This window comes from Diplotaxodon limnothrissa, linkage group LG19 (genome assembly GCF_057381915.1).
Source record: "Diplotaxodon limnothrissa isolate DT_005_m linkage group LG19, D_limnothrissa_male_GT1.1, whole genome shotgun sequence".
Lineage (NCBI taxonomy): Eukaryota > Metazoa > Chordata > Actinopteri > Cichliformes > Cichlidae > Diplotaxodon > Diplotaxodon limnothrissa.
In genome coordinates, this window is record NC_140614.1 from 14,900,812 (window position 1) to 14,927,513 (window position 26,702).

A 26,702-nucleotide genomic window follows, 5' to 3' on the forward strand; every position below is an offset into this window, starting at 1 on the left:
TCACTTGAATCTGCCCCAAGGTCGTTTACTGTGGTTGTGTATAATCTTTACAATAGAATTTTTTTTTTTTAATTGCTGTATCTGATTTTTTAAGTTATTTAGTATTTTATTAGCATAGAAATCTTACATATTAGTTAAAAGTACAAAAATCTGTCAGGTTACTGTGGCATTTTGCTGCACTGGTGCAGACGAATTACTGATTCGAGGTATTTTGAAGCATCTGCTCTAAACAGAATACATTATTACATGTTTTACTTACTGTGTTTATCATGTAAGTGCATGCTTGTAAAGGATCTTACATGAATAAACAGCTGGGCTTTAAAGGTTACCACCAGAACTGCAGCAGGGACCTCATTAAAGAGCCACTTAAAGCTTCATCAGATCAAGAAGGATCTACGTGTAGAAGCGTCGCCTGCTGCTTTATTAGAAGAACACCGAGAACGTGATGATATTTGTCACGGCGAAGTGACATTTGAAAGCTGCTCTGGTGGCAATGGACTGACGCCGCGTTTCCCAAACTAATCTTTTCTCTCACAAGTGTTTTTTACTGACATTTTAAGGGATCTTAAAACGAGGGAGAGCCAGATTTCACACCAAGTGCTCTTTTCTTAAGTATAATCATATCTACATTAGTCTTTTTACTTTACGGCTGATCTGCCCGTCACTGCTGATAAGTTAACTTCAAAAAGTCAGTGTCCATCAATAGAGCATCACCACAAGTCAATTAGTAAAGCGTTTATAACAAGGAATGTACCACTTACAGAAAGCAACAAAATAATCCACAATTTAACAGTTAATAATTGCAAAACCAATGTTTTAATTATATTAACACTCAAATGAATATATGTCATGAAACACTTTAAAAAGGTGGATTACGTGCAATGGCTCAAGGCAAAAAAAAAAGAAAAAAAAAAGCATAAAACGAAGGTCTAACATTCTAATAATATGCAAGCAAATTAATATAATAAATTAAAAGAGTTTAATGTCAATAAGGATTACAGCCAAACCAACGATGCTGTAAAACAGGTGAGAAATATACATTTTCTGATTCCCTGCCATTCGCAAAATAAAAATATAAAATCAGAACGATTTTGTTTAGTACAAAATGAAGCACTCTAAATGACATCCACTATTAATACCTCTCATTATTAGTGTTTGTGGAAGTTTTTGCATTCATCTGTTTTCCATAGCATTTATAGTATAAGTTCCTGGGCAGGTTATGGCAACATTTGGCATGAACTCTTTATTTCCTTCCAGATTGCATTCCGCAGAGTCTTTTGCAGCAAAGTAAACATGTGCACCAACAACAAAATAAGACAAGAAAATGAAAAGAGGCACATAAGGGCTTTCTCAAACAACAAATTTGTTCTTGGTGGTTGAACCGCTTTTGGTAGCGGTGTCTGCATGAGACTGGTAACCAATAGTCATCTTCACGGGAAGCCCCAAGCGTTCCTTGTAAACTCTCCTGTTGAAATACGAAATGACAACGTAAGATGCTGAGGAGGCCTTCAGTGCTTAGAATACTTAAACAGACCGCGATCTGATCTGTCTCACCCTATGTGCGTTACAGCTTCGCGGTTCTCGTAGTCTGACGTCCAGACGGCTATTTTATCCCCTTTTGTGCGGACGTTGACCACGGCTCCGCAGACATCATCGCTGTAGTCGTCAAAGGCCTCTCCGACTAAGCACAGCAGCTGGTGACAGGATGCAGAGGAAGAAAAGCTGTTGTCTTGACATATTGAAACACATCTTTATTTTGACAGCAACTTGAAATCCTCATTCTTTGCGACAAGAGAAAAGGCAGTGAGGTCGTTGAGGCTTGTCGTATTCATTACTGGGGAGCTGACATTTTTAAGGATTTCTGCTTTTTCAAAATCAGTGACACGACATAGTATTTGGTGGCATTTTACGCTGACATTATTATTTCCAAAGTTACTACTTAATCCTAGTGTGATATTTCAGCAGTATCTGAACACATTTTGTTCTGACACCTTCGATATCTTCAGACTGCCTCGGCCCTGTTTGAATGTGAAAAACTTCTGCAGCCGACACAAAGCTTTAGTCACAAACCTGATCATCACACGAGCAGAACATTAAAGGGTTCTTGGTGTTTTTTCATTAACCGATCTTCTGATATTTCACTTCAGTTAAGTTCAGGATCAATGGTAGGTCAGAACAGCAAGAAATTTAGTAAGAATTTACTTTTACCTGAGTTGAGTTCTTCCAGCTTTGGAAGAAGAAATTGTTTTTATCCTATTAAATAAAATCGTAATGTGAATAACCCACTGATTCACCCTATATACTATAAGTGAATCCTATCCTATATATCAGTGGTTCTGAAACTGTGGTATGTGTACCACTGGTGGCACGTGGGCTCCCTCTAGTGATACGTGGGAAGTCTTCAAAGATTTTTTTTAAGATTAAATTATATACCATGTTCTGATTGAGGGATTTCTGAAAAATTAAAACGTACAGCTCTGCTATCACGTCCAACATAAATGAAGCCAGAAACCTAAACAGCAGTGACGTTTGTAGGGTTACTGAAGTTGGGCTAGCTGGTATATAATGATGTGCTATGTGGTGGCTAGCTACACAGCTATGGTTAGCATAACATAAACAAAGGCTACGTTCACACTGCAGGTCTTAATGCTCAGTTCCGATTTTTTGATCAAATCCGATTTTTTTGTCTGCTCGTTCACACTACAAATAAAATGCGACAGCAAACGCGCTCTAGTGTGAACGCTCAAAGCGGCCGCATGCGCAAAAGAAGACGTCACACACAACGCGCTCTGTTTAGACCCAGAGCAAACTATATTGTTTGACTGATGGTCTTAATATAAAGACTTCGGACTTCACGTTTCCCAATTTTTGCTTTAAGTTATTTTGTTATTTACATAATAATGTAAATAACCTAATAATGATCCTTATTGCTGTTTTAGAGAGGAGCGGTGCTTCAAAGGATGGTTGCAGACATTTGTCAGAATCTGCAGATTATGCAGTACAAATAAAATGTTAACGTTTCTCCAACGTTGTCTTCCCAGCAGTTTCACCGGATGGCCAGGAAGCGTTCGCGATGTCTTCTCTGGCGCTGATAATTGGCGTCTGTCTTGTGTCAGTGACGTAAAAGACGAATTTAATGCGACTTGACCGTTCAAACAGTAGTCGCTTTCTGAAACATCGGATATGTATCGGATTCAGTACCACATACGAAAGTGACCCAGATCGGATGTGAAAATATCGGATTTGTGCCGTTCACACTGTCATACCATGATCGGATATGGGTCGCATAGCGTCAAAAAAAATCTGATTTGATGCGCTTTCGCCTGCAGTGTGAACGTAGCCAAAGTGAAGCTGGAGGATGAACGCTAACTTTTTTCCACTCAATAAAAGTTAAATTGACGTATTGATGTAAACGGACCAAACTTCAGTCAGGAGAACAACTGAGATAATCCATCCACACTACGAGGTTTGTCATTAATATACTGCCGCATGACTGGGGTTTAGTGACATCGTAAGGTTTTAAAAACCGACCTTTGAATAGTGACGTTAAAAACCGAGACAGGCCGACAGTGATCACTGACTTATTTTCAGGGGCTTGTTGAGATTAAATAGAACAAGATACAAAGCTTTAAAACATGTTAAAAACATAACAGCCTTAATAAACTCAGAGTAGTTTGGACCCAGAAGCAGGTTTCATCATATCATCACTTAAAGATTGGATATCCCATCTGCTGTGGATGTTTTAATGCAGTACAGTTGTTATTTTTATCACTTGTCACATCCTGTTTATGACAGTTAAAATAAATAACATTCATATAAGAAAGAAAATTGTCTCGTGTAAACTGTATAGGGTGTTAAACAGGCCTATAGTACTGTACTTTAAAGTACCACCTTTATGACCGACATTAAGAGCCATATATTTTATGAGGTGGTACTTATTGTGAAAATTATGAGAACCACTGGTATATATAAATACAGTGGGGCAAAAAAGTATTTAGTCAGCCACCGATTGTGCAAGTTCCCCCACTTAAAATGATGACAGAGGTCAGTAATTTGCACCAGAGGTACACTTCAACTGTGAGAGACAGAATGTGAAAAAAAATCCATGAATTCACATGGTAGGATTTGTAAAGAATTTATTCGTAAATTAGGGTGGAAAATAAGTATTTGGTCACCTCAAACAAGGAAAATCTCTGGCTCTCACAGACCTGTAACGTCTTCTGTAAGAAGCTTTTCTGTCCCCCACTCGTTACCTGTATGAATGGCACCTGTTTGAACTCATCATCTGTATAAAAGACACCTGTCCACAGCCTCAAACATTCAGACTCCAAACTCCGCCATGGCCAAGACCAAAGAGCTTTCGAAGGACACCAGGAAAAGTATTGTAGACCTGCACCAGACTGGGAAGAGTGAATCTACAATAGGCAAGCAGCTTGGTGTGAAAAAATCAACTGTGGGCGCAATCATCAGAAAATGGAAGACATACAAGACCACTGATAATCTCCCTCGATCTGGGGCTCCACGCAAGATCTCATCCCGTGGGGTCAAAATGATCGGTGAGCAAAGATCCCAGAACCACATGGGGGGACCTGGTGAATGACCTGCAGAGAGCTGGGACCAAAGTAACAAAGGTCACCATCAGTAACACACTACAACGGCAGGGAATCAAATCCCGCGGTGCCAGACGTGTTCCGCTGCTGAAGCCAGTGCATGTCCAGGCCCGTCTGAAGTTTGCCAGAGAGCACATGGATGATACAGCAGAGGATTGGGAGAATGTCATGTGGTCAGATGAAACCAAAGTAGAACTTTTTGGTATAAACTCAACTCGTCGTGTTTGGAGGAAGAAGAATACTGAGTTGCATCCCAAGAACACCATACCTACTGTGAAGCATGGGGGTGGAAACATCATGCTATGGGGCTGTTTTTCTGCCAAGGGGACAGGACGACTGATCCGTGTTAAGGACAGAATGAATGGGGCCATGTATCGTGAGATTTTGAGCCAAAACCTCCTTCCATCAGTGAGAACTTTGAAGATGAAACGAGGCTGGGTCTTCCAACATGACAATGATCCAAAACACACCGCCCGGGCAACGAAGGAATGGCTCCGTAAGAAGCATTTGAAAGTCCGGGAGTGGCCTAGCCAGTCTCCAGACCTCAACCCCATAGAAAATCTGTGGCGGGAGTTGAAAGTCCGTGTTGCTCGGCGACAGCCCCAAAACATCACTGCTCTCGAGAAGATCTGCATGGAGGAATGGGCCAAAATACCAGCTACTGTGTGTGCAAACCTGGTAAAGACCTATAGTAAACGTTTGACCTCTGTTATTGCCAACAAAGGTTATGTTACAAAGTATTGAGTTGTATTTTTGTTATTGACCAAATACTTATTTTCCACCCTAATTTACGAATAAATTCTTTACAAATCCTACCATGTGAATTCATGGATTTTTTTTTCACATTCTGTCTCTCACAGTTGAAGTGTACCTCTGGTGCAAATTACTGACCTCTGTCATCATTTTAAGTGGGGGAACTTGCACAATCAGCGGCTGACTAAATACTTTTTTGCCCCACTGTATATCCTACAGGATTTAAACTGCAAAAAAATTTAAAGATACAAAGAATGTTAATTTTAAAACTAGTATTTAAATATTTTTTATCTTACAAAGAAATTTAAAAATTGAATTTGGATCTCCGCTGGCCCTGATCCAGGCCTGTATAATATATAACAGGATCCTGTCAAATTTAATGACTAATGGAGAATATTCTTGCAAAACACATTTGCTGCTAACCACGAGCGATTGTGTGGGAGCCAGGTCTGAGATGGCTCTACTACGCTTTTCCCACAGATGCAGAACCAGTGGTCCATCTACAATCTACAGGGGTGCTATGGCCAAAAAGCAGGCACGGACTTGGTAACCAAAAGAAGGCAGACTGAATGATGAAACAGTTTAAATATGTGGCTGTGTGCGGGGCTACTGCAAAAAATCTGCAGAAAAAAAATGCAGATGCTGTGCGCTGCACCTGGCTTCCCACTGAAATTACCCCAAATTTTATATTTTGTGGAGCTATGTGAGATTAGATCTTAAAACCTGCTGAAATGGCACCAAGGAAGAATCGGCTCTGCACTGCCAACAGCGCCATATAGGCAGTAGCCATTCATCAGGCGAGATTTAAAATGCTGCCTGGTTCTCGTTGATATTTAAACTCGTGAACTTTTACACCTAGGCGACGCCCTTCTTAAGTTATTGAAGTCACAAGATTATCTGAAAACGATCTCTGATGTTGACCTTGAGATTTGAATCTTAGTCACCTCAACCTCCAGGTCGACATCACTGAGATTCAAATTCACCAACATTTTAGTAGTTGCATCTATTGTATGAATTTTAAGACTATATGTCACCTTGTTCTCAGTTATCGCATTTAAAAACCTGCCTAGAAATAATATGTGGTAACTTGCTGATTGGTTGGCTGATTGTAGCGCTCACTGCTGCCCCAGGTGGCCATATGTATTAATTCAACACAGTATAAGTGTTCCAACATCCCGGTGATATTTTTTATAGCTTGTGAAAATGTTTTTCTTTTCTTTCCTGCATCTGTGCTGAGCATCGCTCGCTGTTAGCACCAAGCAAGCAAACCAATTTTCAATTGCTCTCATTTGACCAGGTTGTGATCTCAAACCTGCAGCTCAACACGCACTCACAGCAATCGCACATTTGCTGCCAAGAACATGAAATCAATCTGAGCTCGGTTCAGCTCTGAAAGATACGCTTAGTTGTAATCACCCCTTTCTGCAGGCAACAAGTGTAATGATAACATGGTGTAACTAATTATGGCTGCCAGCATGTAATAAATGTACTGCTTTGGGGAGAGGTTAGAGAAATGATTATTATTGTCACTGGTTTAAGCAATGGGATGAAGAGCACAAGCACAGTCAAACCTACAGTTTCCAGCCAGTAGCGGTCCAGGTCTAATCTCCTCTGCTGCTTGGTGAGTGTAACTAGCCAGCGCCCGCCACGCTTGTTCCTCTCATCCTCCCACATGGGTTCAATGCCATCCTGCAGCAATAGTTCAAATTGTCAGCACACATCCCGAGCAGCCTCTAAGAACGAGGTTTCAATGTTGCCTGCAAGCAATGTATCTTTCCCACAGTTAGGCATTATATGTTTGCGACGGAAAAACGAAAATATATCAAAAGTCAGCGTGTATACAGCGAGTGCTGAAACACCTTTTTCTTAAAGATTCACCTTCAACCTATTTCCAGATAGGTTTTTATTTCCCAGAAGATTTCCTTAATGTAAATTTGTACAGATGATGACTGATAATCACTGGTGTGATCCTCCATAAAGGCTTGAGTCCAGTACTCTTTTTCCACTTTAACTCATCCTCTCTCTCCTGGCTGTGAGCTGGCTTTTTCTTGTTTCCCTTCCCTCCAGCAATGATGCTGCTGTTTTTACTGGAACTCTTGTCTTGGCAGTTCAGTCAGGCATTGTTCTGTTTGCAGAAGCTTTATTTGTTTCTGTTCAGTGTTTGGACTACCACTGCCTTGAGGGGTATGATGTGGGCTGTGGGACAGACCCTCAAAGCAGTCAACTTCAGTACAGGAGTAACTGATATTGTTTTACAATGTCTAAAATAATAATAGGATATCAGTTTAAAACATTTAACTGATCTCTATTCCTGTACTTCAAATGTGGAAGAGGCCTCGGGCCTTTTATTTGCTTATTTAGTATCTCAAAACAACTAAAACTAGCACAAATGCCATATCTCATATCTATGTAAAGACATTTACCAGCTTAAAAAGATGCTATGTAGTTTTTTTTACATGTAACTTTGAGAATATTGGAAGACTTTTACTTAAAATACAGACTGTTAAAGAAGACACTGACAAGCAAAGGTCACTAAAAATCCCAATTTAATTAAATGTATGTGCATTTAAAGTCAACACTCACTGCTTTTGTCCAGAAAAGGTAAACGAATCAAACATACCTTGAAAAGTGAGTAATCACAGCCTGACATTAGGTTGCTTGACAACTGGATATGGTTGTAGAGACTGAAATAAAGACAGAAAAGCATTAATAAAATCATATTTCACAACATATTATATAGTCAGGGTATCTCACAGCTTGTTTCTCAGTGAGAGCACAGAAGAATCCCAGACATTTATCGTTCCTTACGCCCAGAAATCTTCAACTGTGTCAAATTTAGAGATGAGTCGCAGGTTGGCCTGCCATGTTTTGCTCTTGTCATTCTTGAAGAACCACAGAGACCATCTGTTGTTTTAAGCAGAAAACAAAAATTTGCATAAATATAATAGGCCTATTATTACACACACAATGTAAACAAAGGCAAACAGAACTTCTGGGCAAATGAGCAACGTATGGATGCACGAGATGCAGATGATGCTTGTCCCAAATGCTCAACACTAAACTCTCTAATAACTCAGCAACAGGCTGGCAAAAAAATTAAACTAATAAAGAATTAAAGCAGACAGACTCCCACAGTCCAAATATGAGCCAAATAAGGTCTGAATAATAAGCCAAATATCTTCAGCTGTACTAAATCCACAGAGCAGAGTGTTTGATGAGCAATTAGAACGTTGTGTGAATTTTTCTAGTGAACCTGTTTATCAGACATTTGAATGTTTAGTTATAGGCCATGATCTAAGGCCACATACATTACACGATCCCTCTCATGGACTTCAACAGGCTCAATCACCCTTTGACCCTGAAAACAATGTGGGAGTTAAGAAAACTGAGAAATGCACATCACTGTCAATACAAATAACATTAATCCGTTTCAGATGCTTTATGCCACTGTCAATATTTTGGGATATTTAGCCATTAGCATTTACCTTCTCATCAAAATGAGCTGTGAGACACCACTAAAGTGTTTAGGAGCCAACTTTTCTTTTAGCTGACTGGATCTCAGTCGAGTTTGGCTTTTATATTTGACCCTTTTGGACATAAAGACCCTTGTGGAATTTAAATATGCATAAAATATTCATTCACGGCTTATTTGTATTCAGCACAGAAGGTACTTGGAAAGTATCCAAGTATGGATTGAGAGGAAAAACACTGAACCCCCCTGGACAGGTCACCACGCCATCACAGACAATCACAGTCTTACTGTGGGGAAATAAAAAAAGGCTTGAATCCGACACTCTGCATGCATAAATACATGGATACAGGTACAATTTAATAAAACTCATATATATAGAGTTATATATGAGTTTTTCCATTTTATCAATGAATCATCCAGATTTTAATTAAGAAAATGCAATCAATCAATTATATTTACTGTCACATACTGTGTATTTACCAGGTTACCAGGTAACCTGTCTACAGGTTAGGGGGTAATTTAAGACCAAACTTGTGATGAAATGCACAACAAAAGTCCAAATGTGCATATTAATACAATAAGAAGATGAATAATCTTGTTCTGAGACTTAGACAACTGGCTGTGGAACCCCACGACCCCATCAGAATCAGCTGGTTTTCTTGGTACGGTAACTTTAACAACTATCCAGTGAAGTCATACAAAGTAAGTCCATGGTGGTGGGGTGAAATCTGGCATTTTAAGTCACCTAACTTTTCCCAGTCTTTTGATCCTTTAGAATTCCTACGTGAGCTACGCACATTAAATTTTCAGTGATGGAAAAACACAAGCTTAAGCTCTGTTAAAAATCTGTAAATAATTTACACCCACTCAAAGTGTCACAATCTAAAGTCAAAATCTTACCTTTTTATTACTTTTTTTCTTTAAATAATGAACTTTGAACATCAATATCATGGGATATACCACTTTAATCAGCAAAGCAGCATCAATTTAATGTTCGGCGCTTGTACGCTGGATGTTTTAACTGTTTCATACTAGACTGATCCCCAGCTCCTCCAGTCTGCATGTCAAAGTGTTTCTTGGGAAAGATACTGAAGCACAAATTACCCTGATCCATCCATCAGTGTGTGTATGAGTGTGATCGTTAGAACACGCTGACAGGCATAGTATAAAGCACTGCTTTGAGTTCTCACTTGGAGTAAAAATGCGATACATAAGCCAGTCCTTTTACCATTTAATAATTAAATGGAGAAAACCCGAAAAGGTGCTTTACAGTTTGATCTTTCCTTTTCCAAAGATGGAGGTTTCTGTGAGATTTTCCACGAGTGTACTGCAGCCCTGGGCCTGCAGGGCCAAAACTGATCCCCAGCCTAAGCACTGGGTACTCTTGCATTTAACAGAAGCCACAACTGTTACATCAGCTCATCTAACTGTCCTGCTGTTACCATTTTTTGTACATATAAACTCAGCATGAAAGTAAATGACAAACAATGATTTAATGATGCGGTTCCACTGCATTATCTAATTGTGTGTTTGGTGGGGGTTGAGTGGGACAGAGTCATATGATCTGGAAATCCTAGCTGTGCGATATCAATGAAAACACTGAAGATCCATCAAAAACACATTTGAGATAACTTCATATTTTAATTATTAAATGTGTATTTATGACATTTTATGACTGCCAAGTCTGTTAGACACTGTCTTCAATCAAGATGAAAATTGGTTTAACTCATCAAAATCTATCTTGGAAACAAAACACATTTGCATTTGTTCTTCTATTTATGTTTCTATCATGCAGACAAATTGTGTAAATGGCTCCTCTTCCTCCCGTAAACACAGCACTCATTGTTTTCAGTGAGTGGTCAATTCATGTCTCTCTTTCACTTCTGCATGAGCGGCTGCTTCGGCCATGAGGAGAAACGGTCATTCAGTTCTCGAACTGAGCCTTGTGATCAAACATGAGTCTGACACAGGTCACCAGTCTTTTCTCTGGAGTTTGATGCACTTTTCATCTTGACATTTATCCACTCCCACACACAAGCGGTCGCTCTTACTGACCGTGATAAGATGCTGGCATGTCCTATGTGAATGGCAACTGAAATGCTTTTGTTTTGTTTTGCCTCCAAAGCACAATTTTCAAGCCACTTAGACAAAAATTACTTTAATTCCGTTGAATTAAACCAAAGCCTGCCTAATTGCTATTCTAAAAATAGTAATTAAGGCTTTATTATACAATTTTAAACTTTAATAACAGTCTTTGCATAACAACAAACAGTTATGCAAAGCAAGGAGGCGAACAAACTATCAGACTTTTTGACTTCAGCTGATAAGCAGTACTGATTTACAGGCCTATAAACACATCACACAGATGACTCACACACACTGGACACGATTTGGTAATAGGAAGTGAGGCAACAATTATATATATATTATTTGGGCCTTAACAGACAAGCCATACTATTAATTACTATTCAATAATGTGATAACAAGTGTTGGCATAAAATAATTTAAACGAGTAATTCTGATCTTTGGTTTTTATCTGGAGAGATAAAGAAATTTTGAGACTGTGGGAGTTTTTAAGACGTTTTCAGAAATCTTTGTGGGGGCATTCAACAGGTTTTCTAGGTTTTTTTAGTATATAAACATGCAGGTTTTATGTACTGGTAACCACTGAAATTAAAGTTAATTTAAATAACGCTGTAGAACAGCTCATCAAATAAACGTCCTGAGGTGTTACCAAAAGTGTCATGACTTGCTTGAAGGAAAACTTTGGGTCGCTTTACATAAACCTGCGGTCTCTACCTGTTCTGGAGCGGGTGTTTGATGTAGGCCTCTGGGCTCACAATCTCCTGTCCGGTCTGCTCAGCTCCATCTTCATCAGGCTGGGAAGGACTTGGGTTAGTTTCCTAAAAAAAATAGATGGAGGCTCAACACTAATATAAGGTATACAATAAAACTGAAAACAACATGTTTGAGTTCTGGTTTTTCCTCTTGTTTACTTGTTTCCACTAGTAGAAGTCCCATTTTTAAAAAAAGAAACTGATATTATAGCCTAAAACGAAACTTAGATCGACTTAAATTCCGTGACGGAAGCAGATGTTTACGGAATCCATTACGAACATCTGGAACACATTTCACTATGATGCGAGACAAAGACTAACTAATATTAACTATAAAATTACTTAATACAAATAAGGAATCCCCTCTGTGCTTCTACATCATTTACCTCAGCTTACAGCACTGCTAACGGCGGACCGCAGAGGTCATGTGTCGAACCATTCTGACAGCTGGATTTTTATTTACATAAAGTCCTCCTCGGATATAAGGTATGATTTCACGTGCCTCTAATAAACACATATTTCTTGGAGGTTCACTTCACCGCTGCGCAATGTCCGTCACTAAAAGTGACTGGTTTTCAGGTGAGAGTTAATGTGCTTGCCTCGATTGGTAGCAGTAACGTCAGCTTGAAAGTTGGGAGATTTCCACACACAAGCATTCCTGTTTTACGCCTCGCTCGTGGCACCCAAGACAAATTTGAAGTACTCAAAACAACACGTGCGGCCCCAACAACGCTCATTAAGCATTTACGGGCTAACGTTAAGAGTTGTACGTGAAGTTTACGGTTGACACCGCCCTGTAATCGAAGCGAGAAGACCCTCATATGTTTTCATGTGTTCTTTACAGAAAGTACTCACCGGTTCGGCGGTCGCCATCTTACAATTCTCTGTTAGGAAAGTTTCTGTTGATTGGACCGAACTATGCAACGTGACGGTCCCGCTGCGGACATGCGCCGTGCATGCAGCTGCCACTGGCTGGCTGCGCCGGCTGGCTGCTTGTCGTCGACTCCACCCCTTGTGCAGACGGAGCAGGCATGGCGAGCACCGAGGCTAGAAGGGAGTGTGAGACAGAGGGCTGCAGTAAGGACGCCAAACTTCAGTGCCCCACATGTATCAAGCTTGGTATTCAAGGTTCCTATTTCTGCTCGCAGGTACTTCTGCTTTCCCGGTTTGTCTGCTTTAAATGTGAGCTGGTGCCGCGTGCCGGGGCCCTCTGTTTTATCACGAGGTTGCTAACTGACAAGCTAGGTAGCTGTGTGTACGTGAATCTATTGGTAAAGCGCAACTTTTTGTGAACGTTGCGGATGCTTATTAGTTGTATAGTGGCACACAGACTGGTGGCGATAAATAATGCAACCAGTGATTGTAACTGGTGCTACCTGCTAACCACCAGGCCGAGGGCAAACGCTTAGCTAGCTAACTTATGGCTAAAATGAGTCATGTAACGACCCTGGTCAAAATAATAGCTGTGGCCAATTGGTGTTAAGTTGTCTAACGTAAAACGGTTTATGAAGTCATATTTATTGTGTAGGAATCACATAAAGTGATGCAGTATGTTGCACACACTTGCATTTGAGTTGTAAAGTGATATGTCACGCAACTCTAGCCCGACAGATCATCCTGGTTCTTTGGTTCCCACGAGACCAAACATCTGTAGGAAATGTGTCATTTTAAAGATGGAGTGTTTATGCGTTGGGTCTCCTACTTGGCTGGAAATCAGAAGAGCTACATGTAGTATGCAAACACATTTCTTTCAGAAGTTTGGCAGCTTAGAGTAGTGACAAGCACATTGGTACGCCACTTGTGTTTTAATTACCAGTTATACCACGTGGATATTTCCTTTGTAGCTGCATACACTGGATTAGAATGATCAGTAGAATTTTGAGTAAAATCTCTCAAGATTTCTTTGAAAAGCTAAAAAAGCTTTGAAAATATAAATAGTTAGTAATAAACACTGTCAGCAACACGATCTTGTAGTGCAAAGGTATTTGACCCTAAAGGGCTCTGCTGTGAGTGCAGTTTTGGTTCTGCTGCCAGACTCTGCTTTCCACTCCGTGCCATTAACTGTCCACGCTGATTTATAGGCCTTGATGGTTTCTGTTTGCAAATCAGCGAATAAGATGACCTTTACCGATGGCAGCAGGCCATCCTTTTTCTGCTATTTCTCAAAGTAAAGTAACCCAAATTTCAGTTGTAGCTGACTATAATTGGGTTATATGGTTGTGATCACGTGTGAATGTTGCATATTGTTGATATGGACTTCACTGAAAAATTTGTGCTGTAACAGTAATGATAATAATTTTTCTTTGCAGGAATGTTTTAAAGGAAGCTGGGCATCTCACAAGTTGCTGCACAAAAAAGCAAGTAGGTGCAATTGGGCACTGTCTACCACTGTGCTATCATGATGCTTAGCTTATATGACGTAACACTATAATCATAAAATGAGACTAACAAAAAGAAACACATTTATAATAATAACAGACTATACTAACTACATTCAAATATGGTCCTGTAATATCCTAGCTGCAACTAAACCCGGAAAACCGAAAAGTGTAAATATATCACTGCACTGCAAGTGATCACACCATAACTTTGAAAACACTGCAGTCAGTGCAGACATGGGTACACACACTACAAACAAGTACTGTTAAGAATTTAGAGCTATACATTACATACTGTGGATTGAAACAAGGAAGTGGCACAAAACAAACTAATGAGGTTTTCTAAAAATGGAAATAAAAAGTTATTTAGTCCTTACAAGATGCAGTAACTACTGCTACTACTAAAATGAAAGCTACAAGGAAATCAAAAAGGACAGTGGGACAAGGTCAAATTAGTGACTGCAAAAACCAGACAATTCCAACACAAAATAAAAACCACTATTTGATAACCATAATTTGAAACAGGTCTGAACCAAAAGAAACCTAAAACTAAAAAATGCTGATTATACCCGCTGCATCGCTAATTTTCCCACGTACATGAAATCTAAGTCTCAGCAAATTCATTCATCAAACTCGTAACCACACTGAAGCGTGACTGTCAAAAGAAACACCCGCATGGCAAGATGACCCAACTCTAAGGCTACGTCCACACTAATGTGTTTTCTCTCCGTTTTGGCCTCCCGTCCACACTGAGACGGCGTTTTCCTCAAGGAAAAACACAGCGTCTTGAAAACGCATACATTTCAAAACTGAGCTGCCCCCTCGCAGTGTGGATGCTCATAAACGCAGACGTCCTAAAATGATGATGCATTTTAGTCATGTGATGCAGTCATGTGACCAATTAAACAAAGATAGCTGAGTGCATTGCACAGCAGTTGTTTTGATTGGTCTCAATTTTGACAGACCTAAAAAAGATTAATATAAGTTTGTACATGCTCCTGTTAGCTTTTCTTCAAATTCTTTAATTTTCACTCGCTTTTGCGCAGGACTGGAATGTAAGTGATTTCGGTCGTTTCAATGTGAACGCACAACTCTGTGAAAACGACTGAAAACACTAGTGTGGACGCAGAGCATTTTCAGACGAAAACGCCGTTTTCAAATCTATCCGGGCTAGTGTGGACGTAGCCTAAGGCAGCACATATCCATTACCACAGATCAAAATCATTCACAGCTTCCTTTTAAGACTCCTCTGTCAATCAAATTGCAGCTCAGAAAGCTGAGAGGTGGCACCCCTTACATATGCGTGTCCTTTTAGAGTCACGAGTTGGTGAAACTTCTTTCTGTACTTTGTGCCAGATGATTCAGACACCCTGTGAGTTGTTTTATGTGTATGTTGTATATTCTTTTGTATTTTAGAGGAAGAGAAGAACCAAAATGAATCTAAGAACTGTGTGGAGAAGGAGATCAACACAGACCCATGGCCAGGGTACCGCTACACAGGAAAACTACGCCCTCACTACCCTCTGGTAAGTAATGAAAAATGAACGGGCAGGCAGAACAGCTACAGTCCACTATATAGGACTGCATTAACCTGCACTAGCCAAACAAACTGGACTTTGGGGATCAAACATGGCATGGTATGGATAGCCCAGCTTCAGTACACTACTAAGCCTAGTTGATGGTCATTGCATTGGTTATTGCGTGTAAAGTTGTCTTGCTGACAAGATAAACTAGGTGTACACATAAAAGGTGAAGTGAAATGACATTGAGTTATCTACATGTAATAAAATCATCCCAACAAGTATTTCACAGATTGTAACAGATCAGGGGAATAAACGAAGCCAACAGGAAAAGCATCATCTGAACTTTTCAGTCGTGTCATCTCACTTGGCTGCAGTTTGTGTGAAAAACTATTGCCAACATACAGACAAAAGCTGTTGGATTAGGACATCTGAGAATCTAGACACTGCTGATCCTTTGCTGCTAGCTTCCCGTGAGATGTGTTAGGTCTCCTGGTACCACTGCTACTGATGCGAGGTGTAGTAAATGCACATAAAGCCAGAATTAAACTGAATACATCAGTACGTTGACACTGATATCCGGTCCAGCTTTTTGAATCAGGATCAGACTAATATCCGACTAATGTCAGAACGGTGCATCAAAAAAAAAAGGGCTGGTGGTGGTGGGGTGCATTGGATTTATAACACAGCATGAAACAGGTACAAGCTCAAGCATAAAGATAAGAATCATCTTATGGTATTTACCTTATTCAAATGAATGGAAATCAAACACAGACACTAAAAGGAAATGCTACATTTTGTTACTTGCTTCAAGGATTCTCTTATATAAACACTGACACGCTGAGTTAACCTGTCTGTCTTTCTTCTGGCCTTCTCTGTAGACTCCCATGAGACCTGTGCCAGGTGACATCCAAAGACCTGACTATGCTGATCATCCCAGAGGTAACCCGATCTCTTTCTGTTCCAGCAGAAGTGATCTTTTTATTTATTTATTCATTTTAAGCTGTAAATCCTTTTTGGCATGTCACACTGTGCAGGAAAGTGCAGTTCATCAGAGGTACTGTGTACAAGTAAGAGGATTCATTCAGGGCTTTCATACTTTTGATAAATCAGAAATCAACCCTAGCTCAAATTGGGGCATGGGACATGATGAGCATAAGCTGTGGTGTCTTGGTATAAATTGAAAATATTACAATATTTAACCTGACTTTGACCTGCATAACTGATGGGTTCATTGGTATTTTAGTGGCAAATAAGTTACTAATATGTCATTTCGTAAGTATGTGTTGACATCAGCTAAGTGGGGGAAAAAGTCCAGACCACATTCATTATTACCACAATAAATGAGTTAGAAACTAATGGCACAGATTTAGTAACGCATGCATGAGCATTGAGAGCTACCTGTTGAAGGCCCGTCTCTGTCTCTGTCTGAACAATGCACTCATCCATGCATGCATGTTCTGCCATTTTTGCATGAATGCACAGATAAGCTGATACGTCTTGTGCTGTCAGCTAAAGATCTGTACACACAGAGGATAGTCTGAACAGGCGGGTAATGAAGAGCCACATCAGCAAGTTTTGTGCTATAATTGAAATTCAGCAGTTTATCGAGATATTTGTCACCTGTTCATTTTTAATTTTGCTTAAGTGGGCATATTTAATATGGTGAGGCAACTGTGCCGCGTTCAGCCACAACAACCAGTTTACGATTGAGCTCATGCATTAGAATTAATATCACATGGTTTATATTCAGATGCAGAATTAGATGTGTGCTCACTGTTTGTCCAGGATTATGTTTGCTTACTTGTTTCTAGTCTTTTCAAGTCCACTCAAAGGATAAATTCACATATGAGCCTCTACGTTCTTTTTCTTACATCATGGGCAGAACACATTTTACATTACATGCTGTAGCTACTTAGTAACCTTATTGTACAGATGTGGTTGGGCACAGACCATTTGATTTGTGCATCATTTTCAACTTCCAATGATGAAATTCATGTTACTCACAAGTAGACCCTACTCGCTGACAAGAAATATGTAATCCTGCAGTTACACGTGGAGTTGAGTTGACTCAGTGAGTATCAGCCTGAGATACAATGGCTATACTCTCATTCTGTATTGCTTCTGTCCTTGCTCTTTAAAAGATTTTCCTTGTTGGTGTAAGTCTGATTCCTAAACCATTTCCTAAAGTCCATCTCCAGACTCTAACCTTATTTTTAGCTGATGGTGTTGTTTAGCCTTTCCAACATACTGACTTCATCAGGATTTTAAGAGTGGGGTGGAACAGAGGAGCAGCTCATCATGATTTGCTGTGTTGCTCAGTAGTCACTCCTTAGGGGTGCTGAAAAAGTGTGGACTAAACCTTTAAACATTCACTGATAGATTAATCGTTTCTTCTCCCACAGCGCTCACTGGACTGTTTTTAAATCCAGAACCTGATATTTCTTGTTATGATCTTGTCAAGATCAATCAGTAAATCTGGATTTAAATGTATCTACATGGGCAAAGTATTGTGCTTAGTGCAGCTCGTTTTAAAGCTGCTGCATACAGTATATGGATATAATTTCACAGTTCAGCTTTTGGAGATGTAGCACTTTGAAATCAGTGAATATCATGTAGGCACATCTGTACTGATGCCTTTTATTTCTAAGCTGGTGTTTCAAACCGGACTTGAATAGTCTTCTTTCTAATGTCCCTGTAATATCTCACGGTGATCTCTCTCCCTCGTTGGTGTTGGATTTATTGCAGGGAAAAGTCAACCTGCTGACAGCTCTGCTGTCACGCTGTGTTTTTTTATCACCAGTTTGTTTCTTTTATGTAAATTATCACAAGCTGAGATTACTCTAACCTGCCTTATTTTACATTTATTTCTCTGGGCAAGTCATTCTTTTTTTGCAGCCATGGCAACCTCTGCATCCGTGTCATCTGACTGCATAGATCCACACTCAGGTAGTCATGGTTACAGTCTCCTTTCATTCTCCTGTGGTGCCAATTCGGGGAGTGAAGTACAATTGATTCAGGACAGTGTTTCAATGGATTTAAATTATTACTGGTAAATAGGGATTCTTTAATAACTCAAATGTGGACAGTGAGCATCTTCAAATCAGCCGGTACACATCAACTAGCTGCACATTCCAAAGGAAAAGGCTGAAAAATTCCTGATAGAGGCCTCTTATTAGTTCAGGCTCGGTCCCGCTTCAGGGCTGAACACAAGCATTTTCAGCAGTGATTTTCATTCTGAAAACATAATGTACACACGGTCCTTTTCTCATACTTCGCTTCTTCTCAGAACAGGTGTATCAAAGTGTTAGTAAGTCCAATTGATTTCCATTGTCACACTGTGGCCTCTTCAGGTCAAAAGGACACCAGCATTTGATTCAAACACTAATCTGTCTCATGTCTGTGTTGCTAGGCAACTGTTCACGTTCATCCAGCATTCATCTGGTCGAGTTAATAAATTATGGACCAGCGAATTATTGATGACACGGGTGCTTTGACCAACAGATATTTGTATGCATTTTGCAGTCCAATTAAAATGTTGGGCTCTTGTTGGATCGGTCGTTACCAAGCTGACCTGCTGCACTGAGACCTGCACTTTTGTTGTTCTCCATATAACAGAAGCTGCCGAGCTTTGTTCTTCTGAGCCGACGGTGTGAGTGTCATTAGAGCCTGCCTCTGCTCAGGTGCTGAAGCTGTAGTGTAGTCTTTATAGGAGTGGCTAGTTATTCATAGCAGCACAAGATGCTTGTTAGATGTTTAGGGCTGAAGCTGGCAAAATATCAAAACAGTTCAGCTTGATATGCACTCATGACTCTTTATTAAGAACACCAGTGCAAACTAATAGACAGACTGCAATCTGATGCAATTCTACTTTTACACTTGTGATTTTTGTTGATATTGTGAGAAAGATGGTTTGGTTTTGTACTGGATTTAAATATACTATCGGTCCTCATGATCATACATGAGGTCATACCTGAGGTGAGTTTATTTTTCAGATTTATACTGCTGTACAAGCAGTAAAAAATTAAACATCACAAGGATTTCACATTAAAAGTACCAAAACTAAACCAGGTGGCACTCCTGTGCTACCATCAGTAGTTCTATTCCTCTGACATATCAAAAACAACGTTCATGTCCTAAAACAAGGAATACCTGTTTGTAGTGATTAAACTTTTCTCATGAGAGCGCACCCTGGGCTTAGACTTTAGCCATGGCTTTCTGAGAGTAGATTTGCCTTCTGCTATAGAGAGTAGTGTTTTATTTATTTTTCCAGATGTTCCCTGTTCTTACACAGTGGTTTTTACTGAAACTAAATCACTGTTTTCTGATGGTCTAGAGGTGGATTAATTGTGTACTGTAACTTGTTGAAGCTGCGAGGAGTCAGAGACAACTGAAGGTAAAGCTCATAGGACAGTATGGGTTAACATGATTGCCTTTATTTAAGTATCTATATTCTTGCATGGGGTAATAGTTACAGTTGCACCAATTGCAGTGTAACTGTTAAAATTATAGTATGAATGACAATGCCTTCTCAGTAACAGATGATTTATTTAGTTGTCACTTGTGATGGAAAAACAAAATCAATCAGGAGAATGTAAATCCAGCAGTGACAGTCTGGAAATTGATAGACTGACAGCAGCTGCTATTGCAAGATCCTGGCTGAATGAGCTCATCAGTTTCACTGAGTATTGACGTGTGAGTGATGCCAGTTGTCTGTCCTTGTTTCCGTCCCGTAGGGATGTCTGAGTCCGAGCAGTTCTTGAAGGGGACGTCACAGATCAAGACTCTTTACCCCGAGGACATTGAGGGCATGAGAGTTGTATGCAAGGTAGCAATCAGTATTGACTCTCTGCTTTCAAGGCGTGCATTTCTAGCTTACCTTTTATTGCAGTGCGATTTTGACATGTGTGCTATTTGCAGCTGGCAAGAGAAGTTCTGGACATTGCAGCCGTGATGGTGAAACCAGGCGTTACAACAGAAGAAATTGACCACGCCGTACATCTGGTGCGTTGTTTTGAAACAAGACACAATGCCTCATTTTTGGATCCACTAAACACAAACTCGCATTATGGCTCATTATAGTTCATCCACATGTCAGCGCCAGGCATGTAAGCAACGTAAGCACTTAGGTTTGAACTGTTAAATATATCAAATGAACTCCTTTAAAATGGATTATTGATCTTCGATATTTGTCAGACATTTACATTTGTACTCTGTTGTTGCACTGCTGCCATCTCTGTAACATACACACTTTGTCCCGACAGGCCTGTTTAGCAAGGAACTGCTACCCCTCCCCTCTCAACTACTACAATTTTCCCAAATCCTGCTGCACATCTGTTAACGAAGTCATCTGCCATGGCATCCCAGACAGAAGACCCCTGCAAGAAGGAGATATCCTCAATGGTGCGTTCACTGCCTCACATGTCTTCTCTTATCTGTTCCTGCTTTACTGCCATCGTGTGCTTTAATCTCCAGGGAACTTTAATACTACAGTGTTTAAAAATGTATTCATATTCCCAATGTCTAGCAAAGTCCTGTGAATGCTTGAGTTTGTATACTGGTAAATGTTTGAGGTGAGGGGGGGAAGGGGAATTGGGATGACAAATGATTGTACCGAGATCCCGAAATGGTATCAGCAGGAGTTTGGCCAATTTTAGCCTCTTTATGAATATTTCTGCTAAGGCGACGTCTTCTATCCGCCACTCCCCTCAGAGCGTCTGATGGAGTACTTGCCAACAACTCATCTCTCGCTGCGTGGCCCAACAAGACAAATAGTTTCATTAACCTCTACCAGTGGGGCTTTGCCAGTCAGATTCTCTGCTGTCTATATTTTTCCTCAAGTGGGGAAAAGTCCCAGTTTGCAAACTGGCACTTCCAATTTTATCAGCAATTTTTTAATAAAAGGATATTTTGTATTGCCTTGCAAATGGATACGTGTTTTCTGAAAACTTGCTAGCGCCTGTTATTAACTGCTCTTGGCAGGTCATTCATAATATTGCTCCCTTTGTGTTAAACATAAAAGAATTCAGTTTGTCATCTGATACAATGGTCCTGACATATTTGTCTTCCCACGCTCACGCAGTGGACATCACTGTGTACCACAATGGTTTCCATGGCGACCTCAACGAAACCTTCTTTGTTGGAGAGGTGGACGAAGGAGCAAAGAAACTGGTTCAGACTACGTATGAATGCCTTATGCAAGCCATTGATTCTGGTAGGCTCACTTTCTGTCTTTCTAACATTTTACAGTGATGGTGGTGTTTTGTGTTGATGTGATGGACGTTATGTTATCTACCCTTGTTTAATCAAAGACACAGCTTTGGCTAAATCAGCCAGTATTAGCTTATTGGGATTATTGGTATCAATATATTGAGGTCATTGAATAACAAGAATTAGCAGAGTTCGGCCACCAGAGAGCACTTACATTTCAGAGCAAGTCGAAATTGATGGGTCATTCCTCAGTGACCCATCAGTTTGTGAACTGCAATCCTTAAAGTGGCCAGGATGTTGCAAATTCTGATTATCTACATGTGCGGGGCAACTGGGATGCACCATCTGCTGAGGAACATCATGCATTATGGAAGATTATCAGTTAATCACATTTTATTTTCTGGTCTGCGCAATAAAAATAAAAGCAGATCCTCTTTTCCCACAGCCTCTTCAGAGGTCTTGTTTTGTCCAGTTAATAGTCAAAGATATTCAATTGACTGCTGAAGGCAAACTCAACATTACCTTTGTAAACCTGAAATAGGAAAATACTTTACATTTTGAAACATTGACGTAGAAACAACATCGTTTTCCATGTCAAATAGTTACATTAGTGTGTGTGGTTCAGGAAATAAACTAAGCCCTGTGTTGTTTGCTTCCTCAGTGAAGCCTGGCATTCGCTACAGAGAGCTGGGTAACATCATCCAGAAGCACGCTCAGGCCAACGGCTTCTCCGTGGTGCGCAGCTACTGCGGCCACGGCATCCACAGACTTTTCCACACGGCTCCCAATGTGCCGCACTATGCCAGTGAGTAACTCCCACGGTTAGCGCTGAATGTGTTAGCATTAATTACTCAAAAGTGCATGATTTATGTTCTCCTTAATTTCCCAGAAAACAAAGCAGTTGGTGTTATGAAGCCTGGCCATGTGTTCACCATTGAGCCCATGATATGTGAAGGTGAGTGTAACCTTTGTATGAATAATAATCTTTACAGAAATAGATCAAATGAATATGTTAGAAAACTGCCTTAATTAGACTATTTGCAAACTACATAGTTCAAGCGACTAAAACTAGAATACTATGTCAAGTTAAACATTGGAATTCTTGTTTCTGTTTGCAGCTTTATTGCAGTGTAGTTCTCATAATACACCATAAATGGTGTTTTGCTTGGTTTTTAGGAACAGAAGCCTTTGAAGAAACCAAATTGTTTTATCTAATCAGCTCATCCTAAAGCAAAATGACCAAGTTGCCTTCAGAAATCACCTTCACAGTCGAGCATATACTGAGCAAAGCTGAGACTATTAACAGGTTCTTACAGGGTAAAATTGTGTAAAGCCAGGCTCCAAAATGGGTCATTACACTTTAAAACCTTTAACTATCTCACAGGTAAACAGTGAGTCATTGCATAGCTCAGAGGCTTTGTTTTGTCGACTTTGCTAAATTGACTTTGTGTAAGCCAAAGTCAGAAATCGTGTGCGTGTGTGTAATGTCTCAGGTGGCTGGCAAGATGAGACGTGGCCAGACGGCTGGACGGCGGTGACCAGAGATGGGAAGCGCTCGGCTCAGTTCGAACACACCCTGCTGGTGACGGAAACCGGCTGCGAGATCCTCACCCGCCGTCTGGAAGACAACGGACGCGCTCATTTCCTCAGCCAAATGTAGACCGGACAGAAACGCACCAAGGACTGGACTTTACCAAACACACACACACACACACACACACACACACACACACACACACACACACCCAGCACTTCTGCAGCTCACACACAGCACATTGAAAAATCATGAGGCACCGCTCGTGGAGCTCTCATGGCTTTCTGAATTAAATATCGGTTCCTCAAAGTAAATGGAAGTACTTGAATGTGTCTTATATCAAATGTGGATTACTTTATTAGTGAAAACTGTATCCTCTGGAGGAAATATAAAAGTATTTATGAGATTTGGTTTTGCTTAGTGGACAGGATTGATAGGCTCGTTTTCACCTCTGGGTCTTGTCATGCCCAGAGCTGTCACAGGCTGTCTAGTTGTTGTTGTCAGTGGTGGGTGGAGCTCAGGGCAAATTCAACTAGTACACCATGCTTTGCTTCTGTTTTTTTTTCCCCCCCAACCTCTGCTAACTTAATCACGTCATATAAATTTACCGGTTGTGGAGTGAGGAGAACCAGCAATACTAGAGAGCAGAGTCCACAGAACACCAACAAGCAACTTAAAATTTAAGCTTATCAAATTCAAGTTGGGCAACTAAGGCAGGTTCACGGCCAGAGAGCTAAAGGAAACAATTGGTATTGAGTTGATTTACTGTTTAATGAAAGACGAGGCTGATTAGCTGACTACACTATGTCATCGTCTCATTCACCTGTTGACGTGTCCAGTACAAGTGCTGTAACCTAATTGTTATGTCTTGAATGTGGCTATTATTAGCGCTCATCCGGTGAGGAAATGGGCAACGGTTGCTAGGAGAATTGTGACGTAGCCTCAAGAGCATCTGTGCGGTTGTCCAGAAAGACAATAAAGACCCTGAACCTCAAAGTGCTGGACTTTTTGGCCCTGCTTTGAGAAGTACTTTGGTGTCTCATGTTTTCAATAGCCCGGTTGTAGCAAATTAAAATGTGAATCTAGAAATTGAAACTAGCCAGCTATCTCCATCGGTGGCTCCCCTCTCCTTTTACTCTGCAGTAGTCACCATTCATCTCGATGACGGGATTTTCCTCGTGCAAGAAGCAGCATTCGGTATTTCTGTATTTTCAGAGGACTAATGTGATCAGAGTTTCTCTGCCATCTTTGTATTTCTTCTAATGGAGTAATAAATGACTCTTCTGTAGCTGTGTGTGGGTGAGTTTGTCCTTCAGTAGACTGCAAATGAAAATCCCAAAAGTGGCTTAATTTAGCAGCCTTTTATTAATGGAAGTGACAGTTTGGGTTCTTCTCAGCCGTAATGCCTTTTTAAACTCAGAGGAGGGCAGTGATGATCATTAAAGTTTTGATTTTTGACTCTGTTTACTCCCGTGTTACACAATGTCATCATTTTTAGTGCATTTTCCTCTGCTTCATTCATTGCAAATGAATTTAGTCCCACAAACTTGACTGTGTCTGTGTTTGTAAGAGTTGGAACTCTTATGTGCAGTTTGATGCTTTGAAAGGTTTCTGGAGTAAAAGCTTAGCATTTCCTCGTGCTAATTGCACATTTGTAAGGTATCTAGCATTACTAATGTGTACGCTGCTCATCTACCGTCTCCTTTCAGACAGTCTTCTCTTATATTAATTACACCTCTGCATTTCCCACATGACAAGTGGAAATGTCTGCTGTGAAGAAAATCCTGTGGGGTTCACAGTAATTAACCCCATCAAGCTAAAAAGGCACACAGTCTTTTTTTAATTTAGTCTTTCATCTATTTGCCTAACACATCGCGGTTGTAATTCAACACCACAGAAACATAGAAGAGGTCAAATTTGTCTTTGAATATGGCTTTTGACAGGTTTCGGTCGACTACAAATGATATAGTTGGGACGGAGCTTTAATCTTTTTAATTTCTTTGATGGAGAAAATGCGGCTTGGTTTAAAACTGATTATTCCAGCAGCAGAAAAGGTTTTTCAGCCAGAGCCAAATGGAAAATCAGCAGGATTCCTCTTAATTTGGATATCATTTACTAAGGTGTAATGCTCATTTTGTTAAGCAAATGGTCAGAAATAACAAGAAAATGAATAGATTTCTTTAATAGGCTGACAGAGATTTATTGATTTTGACTGCATGCAGACCAACTGTTGTGCAGGAGAAACACCCAGGTACGATGTATGGTCGTGACATCATTTCAACTCATTACCATAAATGCACATACCACACAGGTGGAGATGTTTACCTGACAGTACTGTGTTTGTATAAAAACTAACCAGATAAAAATGGCTACACCTCTGGTTTGCCCTTCTCCTTCATTGGAAAGATTTTTTTTTCTGTTAATTTGATTTCAGTCAGTAATATTTGACAGTTCACAGCCTTTTACAGAGAAAGCTTAAATGTCCAAATACCTCTGGATATATCTGGAATATTCCAGATATACCTTCTGCCTTTGAGGGAGAAAAATTACTGAACCTTTCAAAGTAGACTCCATCTATTCAGGATGTGACAGTGATCCCATCAGACAGGCTTTTTAGCCATTATTTTCACAGTCTGATTGCATGAGGGTGTGAAGTGTGTGATTGTGTGTAGATGGTGATGTTTGAGCCCATACTGTCATACAATATGAAAGATTGGGACGAGGGATACATAAATAACTAACCTGCCTGAGTGGAAATGTAAAAGCACACAGAAAACTCGATTTCTGAACGGCATGATCACATTAGTTACTGATGGGCATCACTCGAGAATGAAGTCGGGCTTACGGAGGCCAAGAAGGTCAATCAAACGGATGAACCCTGAGCAATGCCCATCTTAGTTTAATCCTCTAAATATATAGGTCATAATCCTGACCCTATACTTTGGAAAAAGAAATGTAAGCAATATTTGATGTGTATCTTTGTTTCACGAGTGCCTACATACAGGAGCAGAGTTTAATGAAAACAAAAATGACATTCTGATGTCATAAGGTTAAAGTTGTCACTGACATCTACTTAAACTATGTGTATCTGTGTACACTTAATTAAACCTCTGCATTGACTCTTTGTAGAGCCTAAGAAAGTGACCATCTCCATTTTCAGTATTTATACCTGTGCAGCTGCGTCAGTGCTGATGTGTAATGTCGGGTTTCAAAAGGGTTTGCAGCTACGATGTACCAGCGTTTTAGATTCAACGCAGAATCAGAATACTTTAGAAGTGCCCGGGGGAAAATGTTTTTTTATAGATGCTCACCTAATATATCAATGTGAAAGCTAGATAATGTAAACTGTATAAAAAGTAAAACTAATTAAATATTTAAAAGTTGATAC

At 40.1% G+C, this 26,702-nt stretch overlaps 2 protein-coding genes across 2 annotated transcripts; one reads left to right on the top strand and one right to left on the bottom strand.

Annotated features, from left to right (window-relative positions):
* Window positions 1–1,052: 1,052 nt before the first annotated feature.
* Window positions 1,053–12,553, bottom strand: eif4eb (eukaryotic translation initiation factor 4eb). Its single transcript, XM_085342366.1, has 7 exons — window positions 12,528–12,553; window positions 11,635–11,738; window positions 8,172–8,267; window positions 7,984–8,047; window positions 6,939–7,052; window positions 1,555–1,694; window positions 1,053–1,465 (listed from the first exon to the last, which is right to left on the bottom strand). Exons 1-7 carry the CDS (start codon window positions 12,543–12,545, stop codon window positions 1,351–1,353), a joined length of 651 nt encoding a protein of 216 aa, XP_085198492.1. The 5' UTR covers window positions 12,546–12,553; the 3' UTR covers window positions 1,053–1,350.
* Window positions 12,554–12,676: 123 nt separating this feature from the next.
* On the top strand, window positions 12,677–24,850 carry metap1 (methionyl aminopeptidase 1). The gene is made up of 11 exons (XM_085342608.1): window positions 12,677–12,820; window positions 13,982–14,033; window positions 15,467–15,576; window positions 16,452–16,512; window positions 20,307–20,398; window positions 20,491–20,574; window positions 20,835–20,973; window positions 21,653–21,784; window positions 22,442–22,585; window positions 22,670–22,735; window positions 23,274–24,850. Exons 1-11 carry the CDS (start codon window positions 12,704–12,706, stop codon window positions 23,438–23,440), a joined length of 1,164 nt encoding a protein of 387 aa, XP_085198734.1. The 5' UTR covers window positions 12,677–12,703; the 3' UTR covers window positions 23,441–24,850.
* The last annotated feature ends 1,852 nt before the right edge of the window (window positions 24,851–26,702 follow it).